The sequence below is a fragment of the Symphalangus syndactylus genome, chromosome X (assembly GCF_028878055.3).
Source record: "Symphalangus syndactylus isolate Jambi chromosome X, NHGRI_mSymSyn1-v2.1_pri, whole genome shotgun sequence".
NCBI classification, from domain to species: domain Eukaryota; kingdom Metazoa; phylum Chordata; class Mammalia; order Primates; family Hylobatidae; genus Symphalangus; species Symphalangus syndactylus.
Genome location: NC_072447.2, coordinates 154,140,058 through 154,161,428, shown reverse-complemented (window position 1 = coordinate 154,161,428; position 21,371 = coordinate 154,140,058). Strand labels below are relative to the sequence as shown.

The 21,371-nt window shown below is 41.4% G+C and overlaps 1 protein-coding gene across 3 annotated transcripts in view; it reads right to left on the bottom strand.

Annotated features, from left to right (window-relative positions):
- Nucleotides 1-298: 298 nt before the first annotated feature.
- Nucleotides 299-21,371, bottom strand: part of PASD1 (PAS domain containing repressor 1) — a 108,281-nt gene continuing 87,208 nt past the window's right edge. Inside the window, exons 10-16 of one of the 3 annotated variants that reach the window (XM_055267560.1) lie at nucleotides 17,247-17,370; nucleotides 12,703-12,914; nucleotides 5,821-5,979; nucleotides 5,237-5,443; nucleotides 4,364-4,833; nucleotides 2,843-3,101; nucleotides 299-1,027 (exon numbers count right to left, since the gene is read on the bottom strand). In XM_055267560.1, the coding sequence (XP_055123535.1) occupies nucleotides 896-1,027; nucleotides 2,843-3,101; nucleotides 4,364-4,833; nucleotides 5,237-5,443; nucleotides 5,821-5,979; nucleotides 12,703-12,914; nucleotides 17,247-17,370 (1,563 nt within the window). In that variant the 3' untranslated portion in view covers nucleotides 299-895. The remainder of the gene's footprint in view (nucleotides 1,028-2,842; nucleotides 3,102-4,363; nucleotides 4,834-5,236; nucleotides 5,444-5,820; nucleotides 5,980-12,702; nucleotides 12,915-17,246; nucleotides 17,371-21,371) is intronic. The other 2 variants (XM_055267558.2, XM_055267559.2) reach the window with 2 other exon arrangements.

The window sequence follows — 21,371 nt, the reverse complement described above, 5'->3', positions numbered from 1 at the left end:
AAGGTAGCCCCTAGGCCAACTGTTTCAGCGTTCAGTGGGCCTGTGGCTGCCCTTGGTGTCAATGAAGGAGCCAGCATGCCTGAGCTACACGAAGAAAAGCTACACAGCGGGCCTGGGCACACGGCCATGTGGGGAAGGCAGCAGTCGCTGGCCTCTGCAAATGTGGCATGGAGCTGAGGTGTCAACAAGAGACTGAGGGGAGCAGGGTCTGCAAAAAGGGCCTAACTGTAGGGAACGAGCCCTTCACCAGGGACCTTGGCACAGTCGGGTTCCAAATGTCACTCATCAATTCACAAAGTTGCAGCGAACGAAAATGTTTATTAAGCAAGAAAGCCATAATTATTTTAGCTCTGAAGTGCCTCCCCATTGAGCTGATTTCAGGTTCCCTTAGTTGGAGTCCCATTCTCTCTGGGCTTCTCCAACAAGACTATGGAGGGGAGGCAGGGCTTGATCATCAGGGTCAAGACCTCAGAATTCTTGTGGCTAAGACAAAACACGCTCTAGATTTACTAGATTGAAAAGCACTCTGGCATTTTTTTTTCTTTTTTCTTTCTGTTGAAAACTTTGAGCAGACTCTTGGCAGGCCACCTTCCTGTGGTAGAACATGGATATGCAAAGCTGGGCAGGGCAGACAAGACATCAGATCCAGCTGTGGCTGGCTGCTGTCACACCCTAGCATACTATGGATCATAGGCTGCCTCTGCAGCATAACTTCCAGGAAACAGGCTGTGCTTAACAAACAATTACAAACAACCTATCAGGAAACAAATAAGTCTCCGCCTACTAACCCCTACCCCAAGGGACTTTATGCACCTTGAAGGTCCCCTGGCCATGCAGACCTCATTGGCCTGCCCCCTCCCCCCATTTCCCCTCATCGCTGGTCATGAAAGTACTGTTAGCGCCGCTTATTTGAGTCACGTTGCTCCGCAGGCATCAAGTATCTCATCTCGTCTGGCTGGTATGCAGCAGGGCCTTGGAAAGCCCGTGGATTGGGAGGCCCCTTGACTCCTATCTCAGACACTTGCACCTGCCAGGAAAAAGTGAAACAAGGTGGAATGTTTTGCTAGAGTCTGTGGGCCCATTTTTTGGCGGTGGGAGGAATCCTTTGGTTCAAATACACAAGCTGCTGAGAAATACTTCTTTGGAACATGAGCCTGCAAAGTGATGGTAGACGGAGGAGCTACAGAAGATAAGGTTCCTCTCGTCTTCTCTCTCCCAGCAGCATCTTGGCTTAAAGAGCAGCAGAAGCAGACCCGGGCTTTCTCAAAGTTGCCTTAAGGCTCCTGGGTCTGTGTCTGGCCCTCCCTTGTCCAGCTTCTCTGCCAGCCATGGCCGGCCAAGGCCACTAGCCTTGGGTCCTGGGCTCAGTCATTTCCATGCTGACTGATTTGCAGCTATTTGGCCCACTTTAAGAAAGTGACAGGAGAGGTACCAACCCACACTGGGGTGTGGAGGAGGGAGAAGGAATAAATACAAAGATGGTGTTACAAAGTATGGCCTGAGGGGGTCTTTTCTGGTTAAGGAGGAGGGATTCCTTGGGTTATGTTGCAAAGTGATGCAAGATTTCAAGGAGTGGAACCCAAAGGGGCGAAGAAGACACAGGGAGCAAAAGGAGCAGGGCTGGGCTCTGGACAGGCAGCTGGAGGTGTCTGGGGACCTGCAGGCAGAAAGGTCCCAGAAGGCAGTAAGGATAAGCCAGGGCAGGCAGTGAGGGCTGGGAAGCTAAGAAGAGGAGCTCGGGCTTCATCCTGAGGATAGCAGGGAGCCCCTGAGGATTTGTGGACAGCAAAGCTCCGACTTGGTCCTGCCCTGCTTTCTCCCAGCTGAGCAACCTTGCAGAATCTGACCTTTCCCATTTCCCTGGGCAACGTGCTCAGCCTTGTGCTGGCTTGGTCTCTCAGGAGCCCTCTAGGAGGGAAAGTGCCTCAAAAATAGGCATGAAGAATGTTCTCAACAAAGTCTGGCTTGGTAATGGAACCATAGGAACCATAGGACCTATTGCCCACTCTGATCTCTCCGTGTGAGCAGTCCCTCTAGGTGACCAAGTTTCTAGCAGTACTGGTGGCACAGTTAGTCAAGGGGCATATGTGAAAATAATCATACATTTGCTTGCCTAAAGTATTTAAACTCCTTTCTGCCTTAGCTTACTGTTTGTTCTGGTTATTTTTGTTTGGTTTTGTTGTTTGAAAAAAAAAAAAGGTTAGGCTATAATAAGATTTTTAAAGCTAGAATGAAAACACCTTTTGTAAGTTCCATTCATTAGTGAAACTGTATGTGTAGGGGGGGCCTGCGGGGAGCAAAACCTGCTACGTAACTGCCATCTGGACTAGCTTCCATCCTGGAAACATGGCCACTGCAGATAATCCACAAGGTAGGCCTGCCCTTCCAAATACGGGGTACCCCATAAATGGATATCAAGCACATTCAACAGAGGGGCCCTAAGTTTATTTTTAGTACAAGGAAACATACCTACACTAGGTCTTAGATTTTGTAGCAGAACTAAAGATCCCTGAGTCTGGAAGGAGGCTTGGGATCAGACGATGAGCTCAGATTAAAAACATGGCATGGCTCACTTTGCCCATGAAACATAGTTTTGAGAGAAGTTTCAGTCAGATTGCATCTGAGTTTCACTAGGCCAGCTCACTTTTTTGAGGAACCCCGTAGAGAATATTTTTACTCAGCAATGAGTGCTACCATCATGTGACTGACTGCGGTCAAATGTACTGAGTTTGAAGTCTGGCTCTCACACACAGCATGCACTTGGGGTGTGTGCCTTATGTAGAAGGGGCCCAGAATCCCTCTTGACCTGCGCTGGAAGGAAAAGGAGGGGGCTGTCCCATACCTGATGGTAGGTGGGTTGGCCGTGCAGGGTGCCCTGCTTATCGCAAGTCCAAGTATTCACTTGGACAACAGGACCGAGTGAATCAGAAAACTCTTGCCAAAGCCGGATGTAATCCTGTGGGGTCTCCAGGGTGCTTAAGGTTGAGTTTGAAGTTATGGGAAACTGAGGAATGCTGGAAGAATAAACTGCCTGAGAGTTTGAGGTATCCATCAATGGCAGCTGGTTCATGGGGGGCCCTTGATATGCCTCAGGATAAAAACTGTAAAGAGAAGAAAGCTGTTGCAGTGACGTGGATCTGGACATGGTAACCGATGAGACACTCACGTGGTCATCAGTAGGTGCTTCAGGCACATTTGGTTTTGGTGGCTACACCACAGGATTCACTTGTTTGTATTCTCACTTTGGCCTGACTAAGATTCAACTTGTCAAAGTAAAGTGAATGTAGACACTGAGAGAAATTACAATCCCTTGTCTCACCTGGTTTTATTTATATTACTTGGACAGTCTTGTTCCTGCTACAACTATGCTCTCTGTGGCCTTGGAAAGTAGTTTCACCTACTTTGAAAGCACTCAGGGAGCTAATGGCTGAGCGGAGACTGTAAGGCAGATTTCCAAACTCCAAATCCAGTGCTCTCTCCACAACCCTAAGCCTGGGAATCTTGTGATCAATATAGGTTTTTGAACCCCATCCAAGACTCTGAATCTATAGTTTCCAAACCCTCCTCAGGTGGATTCTGACGATCAGGTCAGGTGGGCAATATGGCCCTAAAGCAGTCTACATGTCAAATTCACTGATTCTAAAGCAAGGCCCAGAAGGAAGTCCAGAGAGCTTTGGGTGGCCCGTCTCAGAAAGCTAGCATTCATTCAAAACTATTTAGTGGGCCCCAACTATGTGCTAAGCAATCCTTTCATTGCTGGGCAGAACCTTCTCTTTCTAGCATTTGGAACTGAAGACCTTATTATTGAGCAGAAATGTGTTCATGTCCTTATACTGCCACTCAGGACTTAGCCTTCATGTGTTCTTGGCTGATCTTAGCAATCTAGCAATTGTTTCACACTCACTTCCCTCCTACTGTTCATAAATGCCAGGGAGAAACCTGTGCTTGGCCTACTGCCATCACCAGATTCCAGGAAAGTTGGGGAATGAAACTGGAAGCCCAGAAGTTATTCAGCTGTGGGCACTTGTCCATAGACACCCTGTGCAAGAGACTGGGCTTGGGGAATCCAACCAAGTGATTTCAAGGTTTGTGGGCTAATTCCCTAGCATCGAGGCTTCCTTATCTAGTCCTCTCTTCATGGGTACCCCTTTGTTCCATCAATGGATGCTCATCCATGAACCACACATGCAGAAGGATGATGGCAGTGGCCACAGAGAAGGCAAGTTGAGAGCAAGTTGCTATTGATGAGAGGGATGCTGGTGCCACGTGGACAGGTCGTCTGTCTGTGATCTCAGGCATGGGATCCAGCCATGAGGGAAAAGCAATAATCATAGCCACTATCACCATTCCATGCATGTCTTACCTTTGACTCTCATCTTCCTGTTGCCCCCAGTTTTCATGTTGATAGAAGCCAGAGGGCTGTTGTTCAGCTACTATCTGGATAGGAACAATGGGTTGGGTCTGTAAATATCTAACAGGGTTATTGCAGAGGGGCACAGATACGTCACTTGGGTTTTGCAGGCATATCTGCGCCCTCTGATTCCCCACGATGACATTATGCTTCAGTGGCTGCTCTTGCAGCTGCTGCTTCTCCTCTGGCTCTTTCTGTGGCATCTGCCCCTGCCACTTCTTCCGCTCCAGCAGCTTCTTCTTCTTTTGCCGCCTCTGTTCCTGCAGCTTCTTCTTCTCCTGCATTTTCTGCTCCTGCAGCTTCTTCTTCTCCTGCATCTTCTTCTGCTTCTGCACCCTCCTTTGCTCCCTCAGCTGTTGCAGCTGCTTTCGCAGCTGCCGCTGCTGCTCCTTCAGGCGTTCTTCTTGCTGCGCCAGTTGCTGCTGCATCAAAAGGCAACAGATAAAAGCACCCTGGTGTCTGCAAGAGCCTCCTAGAAATTTATTTAACACTCCCATTCAATTCTCGCAAAGCAAAAGGCAACAACAGTTGAGCCTCTCTGCACATAGTGATCTGTGTGACTGTCTACTTTAGTTAGACTGGATACTAGTTGCAGCCATGCACCTGGCAGCAAGAGTCTGCTAATACAGCACATATGTACGTGTATGTATACATGGTGTAGCGTGTGCATTCAGGTCTAGGTAGCCCAGGATTTTTTACTATCTTGGGCAAATAAATTGCAGCCAAGTGGATAGTCACTATCCCCTAAGGAGAACCAAGTGAGTCAAAGTCCTCAAGAAAACAAAATCCCCTTTCAGATACACAGTTAAAACAGCCTTTCCATACCTGGTTGAAGGCAACAAAAGGCTCCTGAAGCTCCCCAGTGTTTTCGAGAGAGTTGCATAAAGATAAACCACAGAAACACTTGACCTCCTTGGGATGTGGGAGAGGCTGCTTCACTTGCCCAGCGTGTTGTTTCTGTTGTTCCTTGGGCACTGCCTCCGAAGACTGGAGATCAGGAATGACAATGTGGCGTAATGTGTTTGGCAGCTTCTGTAAGGACACAGTATCACAAAGGTCTTATTCACAGTCCACACCTTTCCTTAGGGCATAAGACAAGCTGGGCATGGAGCAGGACTGCCTACAGGCAAGCCTATGGGAAGCCTTGGCTATATATAAGCCACATCTACCATTGCCAAGGCCTGGCTGGGCCAATCTCAGCTCTTGTAGCCAGGAGAAAAAGGGCAAAACTCTTAAGTCCCTGCTGGAGATCACATTAGATATCCCGTATCACCCTGTGGGCAGCAGCTGTCACTACCGGCAGGCACCATTGACTAACTCCTTAAGGCTTGCTAAGGTCCCTCTCTCCTCTTCCTTCTTCTACTTATATAGAACTGGTATCTGACCTGAAACCTAGCATCCTGACTGACCTGAAGCTGATCCATCATCAATTCCAATGCATTCTGCTGGTTTTGGATGGCATCATGCAGCAACTGAGTCCTCTTTTTTAGCTGCTCCTTCAACTCCTTCATCAGTTCCACTTCCCGGCTAATGATGTTATATGCAACCAGTGATGATGGCTGTAATGGCTGTGGGGAGGGATTACTTATGGTTCATGTATAGCAACACTGGTTTCTCCAAGTCTTGCCATCCTGTTTCACTTCAAAATTTCTGAAAGACTGAGAATGCAAACGGTAGCTCTCAAATCCTAATTTCATTCATTACTAGAAAGTTTGAAAAAATGGTTAGAGAATTTAGGAATTCTAGATAAGAAATGGACCACGGAGATCATTTAGCCTGACTCTTTTCCCAAAAAGAAAGAAGTGGAATTGGCCCAGAGACATGAAGCAACCTGCCCAAGGTCCTTAGTGGAAGAGTCGTGGGCCAGTGCCAAAGTATTCTGCGCCTGGGTCAAATCACAAATGACAGTCCACCAATAGGGCCCCTGTTAGCAATGCAATAATGAAAACCATCAACTGGCACTTCCTTTGTTCCAGGCACTCTTCTAAGCACCGTACGAAAACTCACAGGTCTGATCTTCACAGAGCCCTGAAAAGCAGGTACTATTATTGTTCTCATATAGTACTTAGATGGACTCTCCTCTAGGTCCTGGAACTCTAATTTTAACTTGGATAACAGCTTCACATCTGGAAAGAAGCAAATGTACAGGTTTATAAATGTAGAGAGTGTGCTATGGGGCAAACGATGCTCCAAACTGGCTGGAATAGAAGGAGTAAGGCAGGTCACATGCAGAGGAGAAACCAGAGTTTTGTACAGGTTCAGGCAGCCGAGGAACTTGGATTTTATTCATCAGTCACCTGGCACTGCTGCTAGAAGATGTGTTCTACAACCCAGATCTTATCAGGGATGTAACATGCTCAGATCTCAGTTGTAAAACATGCCTTCTGGCAGCTGTGCAGAAGATCAAGTGGTGGGAGAAATGAAGCGTGGAGTTTGGGACAAGTCAATTTGAAGGCTGTGGGAGTAATTCAAGGTAGAGATAATAGGGGCATGGAACAATCCAGAGGTAGACGACATAAAAAGGAAGAGACACATTTGAGAGAAATTAAGAAAATAACAAAGGTTGGTGAGGATGTGGAGAAAGAAGAACGCTCATACACTGTTGGTAGGAATGTAAATTAGTACAGCCACTATGGAAAACAGTATGGAGGTTCCTTATAGAACTAAACATACAACTACCATATGATCCAGCAAATCCCACTGCTGAGTATACACCAAAAGAAAGGAAATCAGTAGATCAGAAAGGTATCTGCACCCCCATGTTTGTTGCAGTACTATTCACAATAGCCGAAATTTGGAATTAACCCAAGTATTCATCAACAGACAAATGGCTAAAGAAAATGTGTTACATATACACAACGGAATATTATTCAGCCATAAAAAGAATTCACGTCACCTGCAGCAACACGGATGGAACTGGAGGTCATCATGTTAAGTGAAATAAGCCAGGTACAGAAAGACAAATATCACATGTTCTCACTCATATGTGAAAGTTAAAAATGTTGATCTCATGGAGGTGGAGAGTAGAATGGTGGTTACCAGAGGCTAGGAAGGGAATGTGGCAGAGGGGGATGAAGAGAAGTTGATTACTGGGTACAAAAATACAGTTAAACATTAGGAACAAGTCCTAGTACTCAAGTAGGAAAATTAGAGTTAAAACAATCTATTGTATATTTTAAAATAGCTAGAAGAATTGTAATGCTCCCAACACAAAGAAAAAACAAATATTTGAAGTGATGGGTGTCCTGATTACCCTGACTTGATCATTACACATTGTGTACATGTATCCAAATATGTACATGTGTCCAAAACTATGTACAACATAATATATATAGTGTGTATATACATACACTATATATAGTATATATATAATATGAAAACCATCAATTGGCACTATACTATGTATACTATATACATAGTATATATATATACACACATACACATATAGTATATATAATATGTACAACTGTAATATATAAAAAATAAATAAACAAAATTCTAAGAAAAAGATTAACAGCCACAATATCTTAAAGTAAAATAAAGTTTAAAAAACAGTAATAAAAAAGAAGCTGAGCTGGGTGTGGTGGCTTGCATCTGTAAACCCAGGTACTCAGGAGGCTGACGTGGGAGAACTGCTTGAGGCTTGAGACCAGCCTGGGCAACAAAGCAAAAACTCCATCTCTGAAAAAAAAAATTCTCTCTTTTTTTTTTTTTTTGTTGTGTCTCTGCCAGGCTTTGGTATCAGGATGATGCTGGCCTCATAAAATGAGTTAGGGAGGATTCCCTCTTTTTCTATTGATTGGAATAGTTTCAGAAGGAATGGTACCAGCTCCTCCTTATACCTCTGGTAGAATTCGGCTGTGACTCCACCTGGTCCTGGACTCTTTTTGGTTGGTAAGCTATTAACTATTGCCTCAATTTCAGAGGCTGTTACTGGTCTATTCAGAGATTCAGCTTCTTCCTGGTTTAGTCTTGGGAGGGTGTATGTGTCGAGGAATTTATCCATTTCTTCTAGATTTTCTAGTTTATTTGTGTAGAGGTGTTTATTGTATTCTCTGATGGTAGTTTGTATTTCTGTGGGATTGCTGGTGATATCCCCTTTATCATTTTTTATTGCGTCTATTTGATTCTTCTCTCTTTTCTTCTTTATTAGTCTTGCTAGCAGTCTATCAATTTTGTTGATCTTTTCAAAAATCCTCAATAAAATACTGGCAAACCGAATCCAGCAGCACATCAAAAAGCTTATCCACCATGATCAAGTGGGCTTCATCCCTGGGATGCAAGGCTGGTTCAACATACGCAAATCAACAAACGTAATCCAGCATATAAACAGAACCAATGACAAAAACCACACGTTATCTCAATTGATGCAGAAAAGGCCTTTGACAAAATTCAACAACGCTTCATGCTAAAAACTCTCAGTAAATTAGGTATTGATGGGACGTATCTCAAAATGATAAGAGCTATCTATGACAAGCCCACAGCCAATATCATACTGAATGGGCAAAAACTGGAAGCATTCCCTTTGAAAACTGGCACAAGACAGGGATGCCCTCTCTCACCACTCCTATTCAACATAGTGTTGGAAGTTCCGGCCAGGGCAATCAGGCAGGAGAAAGAATCAATATCGTGAAAATGGCCATACTGCCCAAGGTAATTTATAGATTCAATGCCATCCCCATCAAGCTACCAATGACTTTCTTCACAGAATTGGAAAAAACTACTTTAAAGTTCATATGGAATCAAAAAAGAGCCCGCATTGCCAAGTCAATCCTAAGTCAAAAGAACAAAGCTGGAGGCATCATGCTACCTGACTTCAAACTATACTACAAGGCTACAGTAACCAAAACAGCATGGTACTGGTACCAAAACAGAGATACAGACCAATGGAACAGAACAGAGCCCTCAGAAATAATGCCGCATAGCTACAACTATCTGATCTTTGACAAAACCTGACAAAAACAAGAAATGGGGAAAGGATTCCCTATTTAATAAATGGTGCTGGGAAAACTGGCTAGCCATATGTAGAAAGCTGAAACTGGATCCCTTCCTTACACCTTATACAAAAATTAATTCAAGATGGATTAAAGACTTAAATGTTAGACCTAAAACCACAAAAGCCCTAGAAGAAAACCTAGGCAATACCATTCAGGACATAGGCATGGGCAAGGACTTCATGTCTAAAACACCAAAAGCAATGGCAACAAAAGCCAAAATTGACAAATGGGATCTATTTAAACTAAAGAGCTTCTGCACAGCAAAAAAAAACTACCATCAGAGTGAGCAGGCAACCTACAGAATGGGAGAAAATTTTTGCAATCTACTCATCTGACAAAGGGCTAATATCCAGAATCTACAATGAACTCAAACAAATTTACAAGAAAAAAACAAACAACCCCATCAACAAGTGGGTGAAGGATATGAACAGACACTTCTCAAAAGAAGACATTTATGCAGCCAAAAGACACATGAAAAAATGCTCATCATCACTGGCCATCAGAGAAATGCAAATCAAAACCACAATGAGATACCATCTCACACCAGTTAGAATGGCGATCATTAAAAAGTCAGGAAACAGCTGGTGCTGGAGAGGATGTGGAGAAACAGGAACACTTTTACACTGTTGGTGGGACTGTAAACTAGTTCAACCATTGTGGAAGTCAGTGTGGGGATTCCTCAGGGATCTAGAACTAGAAATACCACTTGACCCAGCCATCCCATTACTGGGTATATATCCAAAGGATTATAAAGCATGCTGCTATAAAGACACATGCACATGTATGTTTATTGCGGCACTATTCACAATAGCAAAGACTTGGAACCAACTCAAATGTCCATCAATCATAGACCGGATTAAGAAAATGTGGCACATATACACCAGGGAATACTATGCAGCCATAAAAAAGGATGAGTTCATGTCCTTTGTAGGGACATGGATGAAACTGGAAACCATCATTCTCAGCAAACTATTGTGAGGACAAAAACCAAACACCACACGTTCTCACTCATAGGTGGGAATTGAACAATGAGAACACATGGACACAGGAAGGGGAACATCACACACCGGGGCCTGTTGTGGGGTGGGGGGAGGGGGGAGGGATAGCATTAGGAAATATACCTAATGTTAAATGACGAGTTAATAGGTGCAGCACACCAACATGGCACATGTATACATATGTAACAAACCTGCACATTGTGCACATGTACCCTAAATCTTAAAGTATAATAAAAAAAACATAAGGAGAAAAAAAAGGTGGATGAGACTTCTCAACTGATTGGCTGAGAGGGATAGAAAAGAGATGAGATTCTTGGAAAATAATTATCTTTCAAGGCTGGAAGTAGGGCCTGGGAACAATTGCTATTTGCCCTGAACTGTGCTGGATACCATGCATATAAACAAGGTCAGAGAGCCACAGTCCTGATCGATAAAGAATTTACAACATTAATGATAAGAAAAAGGTACCTATACTTGCAACTTCCAGAAACCAAAAATAGACTTATACTGTGGTTCATCAATACCCTTTATGAGTAACGTAAGTACATAGATGAGTTGAGAGAAAGAGAGAGAATACCCTACAAGTTGTTGTTTTCATTATTTGGAATAAAAATTATATATGTATTTTTAGTCCACTGAAAATTGTTCAACTTGTCCTTCTTTCACTATGTATTATATGTCTCTTCCTATAAGAAAGAAGACATTCATTAGACCAAAAAAAAAAAAAAAAACCAACACACACATGCATGCGCGTGTACACATCCACACAGACACACACACACACACACACACACACACACCTCTAAACTCAGGACCGGAAGAGACAAACCCTACAGGTTATCACATCCTCTCACCCTCTCCAAGCAGAAATCTTCTTTGCTGTTCCTGGAAAAGGAGGTGCCAAGCATTGACTCTCACCATTCCATTGAAGGAGAGAGGACTTACTATTTTGAGAGGTGACCTAATCCGTCTGAGAAGGGCTAATAGTGCCAGACTGCTTCCTTGATCCTCTGGAACCGTATCTTCCACTTTATGACCCTTCAACTACTTGGATAAAGCTGTCCTGTCCCTTCCCATTCTTCCCTTCTCAGTGTCTTCGGCAACTGATTAAGATGCTTTCCAGCCCCTTCCTCGTCCTGATCTCCATCTTCTGGATACACTCCAGGTTGCTGATACATGGCACCCAGAAATAAGCCTAATACACTAGCACATGCAGAGCCAGATGACACACATTCATTGCTGGTTATTTTGGTGATTTTTTAAAAGTTATACTTAATTTAATTACAAGTTAATTCAAAAGAGAAGATAAACCTGTCAACAGTGAAAGGGGGACCACAAGTTTTTGGCATGATAAGGACATAAATCAGGCCACAGCAGATTTTCACAGAAATTTCCTTTTAAATAGCTCAAAGAATTTTCACAGCAGTCTGAAAATCCCTTCAAGGCAAGACCATTTCAACATAGAGAAACTGAGGCTCAGTAATTTGCCAAGGCCACACTGCTGGGGCCAAACTCAAACAATTGTGTTCTAGCCCTTAATTATTTTCATTAGATGAGGATCCTTTTGAAACGGAGTCACTCATCTTAGGCTCAGTGATGAACGCATACAATTCCAGGTAACTGACCATAAACTCATTAGCTTGGCTTCTAATCCTGATTTTAATAATCCTGTCTAATATAAAAGATGATCGTTGAAATCTGTGGTTATGTACACACATTTCGGGGTAGAGGAACTACACAGTAGTTAATCCAACCATTTTGATTTGGCCTTGGACTGTACATTGGTACTGATGTTTCAAGGTTGGGTATATCTAACGACTCTGAAATGTATGTTCTAACCTAATAAAAATTCCACTGGGAAAACCTACCTTGTGGTGCAGGGAGAGGGTTGGTATGGGTAGGCCAGAAAGTTGTCTTCCCTCTAGATGGTTAGCATGCTCTCACAGGTGATTAAAAGCAGGGCTCTTAAAAATACCATCTTTTCTTAGTAGCTAAGCTTCTTATTTGGCTCAAACTTTCCCTCAAGTACAAAGTGTCCATGGGATTTCATATTAAGAAGAGCACAGGGATTTGGTCTTACTTAGAGAACCTCCAATCTCCCTGTTTGTGAGGGTCCATTGAGTTCTCAGTGGCATCTGAAAATCCAGTATAACAGAAATAGTGATATAGTTTTGAAAAAGTAGCAAACATACCTTCTGTGAAGTGAAACTGGTCACAAGAGTGAAAATTTGGACTTTGCAAGGTTAGCTGTCTAGACAAACATGTGAAGCGAGTGAAGTGAGACTTTCAGAGGTACCTGAGCACTTGCGCCAGCAGCCCCCAGGTCCACTGGATCCATCAGGCCTGCCTGGTCCAACAGGTCCACTGGGTTCTCTGGGTCCTGCTGGTCCATTGGGCCCTCCTGGTCCACTGAGTCCACCTGATCCACTGAGAACTCCAGGTCCACTGGGTCTGCCCTGTACAATGGATTCACCTCAAGATCACCTTGAAAGTCTTGCAAGGATAAGGCTGAGGAAGAAAGCACAGGGGAGTTATGACTTAAAAAGCAAAAGTACTAATGTTATCAAAAAGACTGTACGAGGGTCATTTTAGCCCATGTTAAGGATGAGACGTGTCAGGTGCCAGGAATCATTCAGAACATTATGTTTAAAATCTGTTCATATTTGAAAATGAAGAAAAGGGAGAGAGTGTTTGAAGTTAGCACTGCCTACCCTCCAGCTTAAGCTAGTGCCTAAACCCACTGCATTTGTTAGTGTCACTTCATTCATTATAAAATTATTTTGGCTCTGCTTTTGGAGATTTAGTACCATCCAACTGATAAAACCAAATAAAATCTAGTCATAAATCACTTCTGCACAATTGGGTTACCCAGAATGTGGGACCTCGGGAGTGCTCAAAGTGCTCTGGGAGGTGTTATGACATGACTTGGTTTCAACAGCCCTGAAAAGCACAGTGGAGAACATTATTTGAATAATGCAAAACGGTACAGACATTTTTGAAAACATTTTGTCAGTTTCTAATAAAGTTAAACACATACTTCTCAAATGACCCAGCAGTCCCACAACCAGGAGTTGAAAACTTATATTCATACAACACAAAAACTTCTATACAAATGTTTAATGTAGCTTTATTCATGATCAAAAAACACTTGGAAACAACCCAGATGTTCTTTTACAGGTGAATGAAGTTTTAAAACCTGATATATTCATAAGATGTAGTACTACTCAGCAATAAAAGGGAATGAACCGTTGATTCATGCAAACATGGATGATTCCTAAATGCATTTTGCTAAGTGAAAGGGGCTAGACCAAAAAGGCTAGATGTCGTATGACTCCTCTTACATGACATTCTGGAAAAGGGAAACCTGCAAGGTGAAATACAGATCAATGGTTGTCAGGGGATGGGAGACAAAGGTTGAGTACAAAGAGGGAGCACAAAGGAATTTCAGGGGTGATGGAACTATTCTGTTTGGTACTGTGGTAATGGATACATGACTCTTAACATTTGTCAAAATCCATAGAACTGTATATATCAAAGAATGAATTTTACTGTACATAAATTTGAAAATAAATTGATCAGGAGGTAGGAAAACCTAGGTGAAAATACAGACTGTAACAAATGAATCTAATTCTATTACAGATAAATGACATACCCACAGTGACAGGGGAGAGAAATAAAGAAGCTAACACAGGAACTTCAGAAAAGAGATGTTTGCCTGGATACTGCAAAGCTAAAGACAAAAAAAATGCACACACAAAGTAATTCCAAATGGTAAATTTGTTCCTTAAGGGGTACAGGTTAGCAATTGTGAAACTACTTTTTATGAATGTTTATGTATTGGAAAAATCAATAAATATACTATAGATAATGAAAGCCAGATTTCTCACTGCCAGAAATACAAATTACAAATAAGCAGACAGAAAAGGCTAGAACAAACCCTATGATACTGGGCTGGAGTGGGAACTATCACTGAACTCCTGTTGTTGTTGTTGTTGTTGTTGCTGGTTGTTACATGCTGAAATAAATACAGATGGTTGTATATGGTTGCATGGGTTAGTATGAATAGACATCTTTCCTAGTCCACTGAGAGGGTTTAGAAGTAGTGACACACCTGTAACAATGAGTACAACTAGCACCCAGATCTTTGTTTCTAAATACCACTCTCGAAATAAAGGACCTAAACAAGGTTCCTTAAAGAAGGGGTTGATTTCAATGACAACATGTAATAATGGAAATAAGGAAGTGAAGGGAAAAAAAAGATGCAGACATGAAAAAGGACAAGGGAGCCAACCTAAAAGAGCCCCATGAGCCAAAGCTGGAACAATTTTTTTTAATGACGGTATTGGATTGCAAACCAAATAATAAAAAAATGCCCATGGATTCATCCTGATGTAAATGAATGTATGAATAAATGAATGAAAGAGACACAAGGAGCAAGTCTTTCTTACAGCGAGATTGCAGTTAATAAATATACAAAAAACGAGGGAAATAAAAAATTGGCATTCGAAGTAATTGCTGTAGGCCAGTTTCACTTATGATGCTACAATGTGAAGGAGAGCTTAAGGAGAAACAGAAAACATTATTTGCATGTTCTCAACGTAGCTCCCCTCAAATATTTGGTAAGTACAAAGGGGAAAACAGTACCACCTTAACCAAACAATCAAGTTAACACCACCAGCAATAAAATATACCATCAGGTATATTCTGATATGATGCACTGAGGAGGGCACATCACATCTGTGGTATTCTTCCCCAAAATGCAAGACCTCAATCTCATCTTGAAAAATCATCAGACGAACCCAAATTGAGGGACATTCTGTCAAATGCCTGGCCCATATCCTTCAAAAGTATCAGATGACAAAAGAAAAAAAGCAAGAATGAGACACTGTCAAAGACTGGAAAAAACTAAAAACACGTATTATTTAAATTCAATGAGGGATCCTGGATTAGTTATTAGAACAGAAAAACAACTTTCTGGGAAAACTGAATAAAGGCTGAAGCTCACTTAAAAGTATTGCATCAATGTTAACTTCTTAGTTTTGACAGCTGTACTGTGGTTGTGTAAAATGTTACATGAGGGGAAGCTAAATGAAGGTTATCCTAAATGGTATCTTTCCCTTATTTTTCTATTTTTTTCTTTGTGCTATTTTTGCAACTCTTCTTTAAGTCCAAAATTGTGTCAGGATTAAATAATCTTGAAATAATTTTGGAATCTGGAAAAGAGAAACATCTGGATTAGGTGGAATGAACCACTCTGTCACTTCCTATCTGCTCTTTGCAGCCCGGGGTTGCAGGGTTGCATACCTTACCATGCTATGGTCATGAGCAAACTGTCCTTCAATCATAGCATGAGTTTGGGATGACCATTGAAAATATTTTGAAAAATTCTGGTTTCTGGATACTTCCAGTGTTTAGACCATTGGCTAAATTCTTCTGCTTAACTCTTTTTTCCACTAAAAGCAATTTTCCAAATCAGTTCAGCATCTTTTTTTTTTTTTTTTTTTTTTTTTTTGAGACGGAGTCTTGTTCTGTCACCCAGGCTGGAGTGCAGTGGCAAGATCTTGGCTCACTGCAAGCCCCGCCTCCCAAGTTCACGCCATTCTCCTGCCCCAGCCTCCCGAATAGCTGGGGCTACAGGCGCCCGCCACCATGCCCGGCTAATTTGTTGTATTTTTAGTAGAGACGGGGTTTCACCGTGTTAGCCAGGATGGTCTCGATCTCCTGACCTCATGATCCACCCACCTCGGCCTCCCAAAGTGCTGGGATTACAGGCGTGAGCCACCGTGCCCGGCCCAGTTTAGCATCTTTTAATTTTCTGATTCCAAGTAAACAAAGCTACTAAATTATCTGTAAGTGATAGTGAGAAACCTAGGAGTTACTTGACTTCTACCATATCAGCCATAAGCTGCTAGCCATTTCGATATGCTCATTTTGTTGGAACAGTCATCTATGGAAGGTTATAAGGATTTCTCCATCATTGGCTTAACAGTAGTGAATACAAGTAATTCTCTATAGCAAAGTTACAATGGTAGGTCCAGATAAATAGGTTTAAAGCAATCAATGCTCTTATAAATTTTAGAAATCAGAATTATGAGTTCACGGAGTTTGACCTCTCCTGCCAAAAATCAATTGTTTTGGAAGGGATTTTTTAAACATAGCTTTGAGATCGACAGCAACAATGGAAAAGTTGTTAACTAAGAATTTTAAAAGTGGAGATATTAAAATTGGATTTAAAAACTGAAAAAGAGTGAAATAAAAATTAAAATAGAGCTTATTACTTCTATATAAGAAGATTCCACATACCAATTATTTATGATAAGATTAATTAGGAGATATAATTTGCGTTATGCATCCACCACTTCCTGAAGTTTTGTACTTTTTAAACAATTACGGTTACGAAATATCTTTAATATTGAAACTCATGAAAGAAATATCACTGTTTCTGAGAGACTCTCACTTTCCCCCTTTATTGGCATGAAAACTCAATAACAAGAGGTTTCTTTGGAATCCAAATACTGTGTGATGGCAGAACAGACTACACGAGTATAAAAAGATAAAACGCTATTCCTTCAAGGACTGAGATCCAGTGCCCATTTTTAGAAGATTAAAATTAAACAGGAGAAGAGACCGTTTCCAAGCACGTGAATCTGTGATGAAATACTCATTTTTATTATTCTCAAATCATCACCTCAAATATTTACAGAAGATGAAGAAAGTTGGAATTCACTCTGTGATTTCACACTATTATAGAGCATTATATTCATTTGAAAAACTGTAACTACCCTGTAGGTCACTGTTTTTCTTCTAATAGTCCCTATCCAAATGCATAAATGTACCTACCTGGAGATTCAGGAATAGCATCCGGGAAAACTGTGCTGGAGCAATAAGTTGAATCAGAATCTTCAAACATATCAACGTTTTCTTGTGGTCCATACTGCTTAACCTCTGCAATATCGATTTGGTCCTGTACATTTCCAAAAGAGAAAGATAGGACATTGCATTTTGGAGTTAGAAAGAATAGGAAACACAGGCAGAACACAAACTTTGATGCATTTCACATCACAATTTCTAACACTGCTGCAATCAACTGAAAACCTAACAAAAATCATCATCAAATACCTCCTTAAAAATATTGCTGGAAGACAACAAGCAGAGATTATAGATGCCACAAGGTATACATTGACAAACTCAAGAAGAGAAACACAGTATACATAACACTAAAAATAAAGGCATCAAAAAATGTTTATAGATCAAAAGGCATGGCAAAAACAATTCTGCCTTTCAGTGGTGTCAGCAGGATGCTGTCATGATAGTAGCCAAGGATGGTAGTCACCTCATCTCCCATTCCTCATTATTAGACCCAAACACACTGGTTCACAGAGAAATGGGACAGCAGTGGGAGACCTGCACCACCACTGATAAGGCCATTTTCCCAGAGTTCCTGCACTTGCATCCTAGGCTTAGAGCAAGAAAAGGCCAACCGGGGGCTGTTTAACAACTATTCCATGTCTTTAGGCAGATTAAAGTTGAAAGTATTATTAGCAAAACTACTTTTAGCAGAGAGGTGAAAAGGCCTCTAAGAGCTTCTAGTGCAATGTTCTCATTGGATAGTGTCAAAGAGGGCAAGGCCATACAGACAGACAGGAGCAGAGTGAGAGATAGAATCCATTGACTCCAAACCCAATGCTCTTTTTCCTAAGCCTGGCTACCTTTAAGCCATTTGTTGCCTTAAACTACATACATAGTATTTCTATTGAGTGATCTTTTCCTATTTCCTGAACAACTGGATCCTTCTTGAATAGTCTGTGGATCACTGTCCACTGAAATTTAAGTACCTGGTTTAGCAGTGAAATATTTTACACCCCTGACAAAATATTTTGTTTGCTTTTGTTTTGGATTGGCTTAAGACACAGACCCATGGTGATTTTTCTACAAAGAATCTGTTTGTTGGATCACATCCCAGCATTTCAACTTCAGGAAATTGTGCAACCTCACTGTTCAAGTGACTATGTTTTATACTCCCTAAAATAAGTGATATGTTGCTGGGGATGTGACAATCTTTTCATTATTTACAATGAGATTATGGTGAATCGGTATTCATTAAGAGGAGATATGACCTGTCTCTTTCCTCTTCCTTCTGTTCTTCTTCATAGCCATCTATCGATTTAATCACTAACTCTTTGCTTTCTGGATTATTTTCAATAGAAATTTATATTCTCAAATGTTAACTAAGATGTCCACTTTTGGGTATTCATATGTTCGGGCTTATCAATATAAACGCAGTGGGCTTAAATTAACTTAAATGACAGTGTCATGTGCAGTAATGGTAATTGGCCTGGAAAAGAACAAAGCCAAGAAACTACTTTGGAAGCAAAAAGATACCAGTTTAAAATGCAATCAGGACTAAGGTGAAAATGCACCCATGGAGATAGGAAGACAATCAACATGCTTTTACAGTTTTCAGTGGAGTTTTGGATTCACCTTTATTCCATAATTGTCTCCACGAATAGTGTGCTAAAGGATTTGAAAAGAGAGGCATGGGTTTTTTTCCCGTTTTATTTATTTATTTATTTATTTATTTTTAATTTTATTATTATTATACCTTAAGTTTTAGGGTACATGTGCAACCTACAAAACGGGAGAAAATTTTCACAACCTACTCATCTGACAAAGGGCTAATATCCAGAATCTACAATGAACTCAAACAGATTTACAAGAAAAAAACAACCCCATCAAAAAGTGGGCAAAGGATATGAACAGACACTTCTCAAAAGAAGACATTTATGCAGCCAAAAGACACATGAAAAAATGCTCATCATCACTGGCCATCAGAGAAATGCAAATCAAAACCACAATGAGATACCATCTCACACCAGTTAGAATGGCCATCATTAAAAGGTCAGGAAACAACAGGTGCTGGAGAGGATGTGGAGAAATAGGAACACTTTTACACTGTTGGTGGGACTGTAAACTAGTTCAACCATTGTGGAAGTCAGTGTGGTGATTCCTCAGGGATCTAGAACTAGAAATACCATTTGACCCAGCCATCCCATTACTGGGTATATACCCAAAGGACTATAAATCATGCTGCTATAAAGACACATGCACACGTATGTTTATTGTGGCACTATTCACAATAGCAAAGACTTGGAACCAACCCAAATGTCCAACAATGATAGACTGGATTAAGAAAATGTGGCACATATACACCAGGGAATACTATGCAGCCATAAAAAAGGATGAGTTCATGTCCTTTGTAGGGACATGGATGAAACTGGAAACCATCATTCTCAGTAAACTATCGCAAGGACAAAAAACCAAACACCGCATGCTCTCACTCATAGGTGGGAATTGAACAATGAGAACTCATGGACACAGGAAGGGGAACATCACACACTGGAGCCTGTTGTGGGGTGGGGGGAGGGGGGAGGGACAGCATTAGGAGATATACCTAATGCTAAATGACGAGTTAATGGGTGCAGCACACCAACATGGCACATGCATACATATGTAACAAACCTGCACATTGTGCACATGTACCCTAAAACCTAAAGTATAATAATAAAAAAGAACTATTACCAACCCTTTGTGAGTACTAGTATTGTTCTCTGTAATCCTCTGGAATGGTTTTCCCCTAGCCCCACTTCAAGTAGCTTCCTCAAGTGAATATGCCAATCAATATGCTGCTGAGTACTAGAGGGGGCCCCTCACAGATCTGTGCCATTCTTTCTCCATGCGGCTCTCTCTTCTCTAGGACTCCACTAGCAAACTTAGTCTCCCTACACTCTCACCTCAATCTCAACTCGGGCAGTCCACTGGGCTCCGTATGTGTTCTCCCTCTCTGCAATGTGGCCTAGAAACTTGCTATGTAGTAAGCTCTGGTGACTGTGGAGTTCCTCTCATTGATTTCCAATTGCTCAAGAATCCGTGGCCTTTGCTGCCTGCTGGCCATTATCATGAAAACTGTTGTGTCATATATTTTGTCTGTTTTATTTTTGCCCGTTTCAGGTAGGCAAGTTAACCTGGCCCCCTCACTCCATCTTGGCTGGAAGCAGGTCTCACAATTTCATGGAATATTATACAGTTTTAAAAAATGATCAATGTGACTGTAGAAAAAAATGGAACTTAGTGATAAGTGGAAGCCAAGGGTGTGCGGTAGAATGTAAGCTCTATTTTTCATTGTAACTACATGAAAAATATGTATGTTGGTGGACTAAGACTGAATGGGAATTAGCAAAATTAAATAGCAGCTGTGCCATAGCAGTGGGATTATGTGTTTCTTCTTTTTTAAAAAAAGCCTACTTTTCTCTAAATATTGTAATTACTTAGGCATTATATATTTTGTAAAATGAGAATATTTTAATCCAGCTTTCTTCAACACATACTAAGTTTAAGGACTCTGGATTCTTCACACACAGTACAGTATAAACCCTGGGTAAATATTTATTTACTGACGGGCTGATGAAGCAAGCCTGACAGCTGTGTAGATGTTACACTGATGGCTAGAGCTATACGGTTGGCTTGGCCCCTTTTCCTAGCATACCTGTAATTAGTTTGTGTGTAAACAGAACATTGCTCTGTCTAAATTAGCATTCTTCTACCTTATTTCCTCTTTGTTTCATACTTCTTTGAACAAAATATTAGGTTAAGCAGAGGTACTTATTCAGAATGGAGAAAGTTTTATTCACATAGACATACTTTGTTAAATGAGCAATACTTGGACAATTCAATACAAAATCAGCACTTCATGTTTCAAATATGTGCTCATGGCATCTCCATGTTACAGGAGAACTTAAATACTGAAAAGACCTGCTGTCTGCACTGATCCCAGTACAAATTCATTCAGGCAAAACACATGGAGGCCTGAAAACCAAAGTTACAGTCTACGCATGCAGCCTGTCTATACTGCTCTTGAAATCCCTTTACCAAATATTGGAAGAGTTCTATAAAAATAAGAGTGCTTTA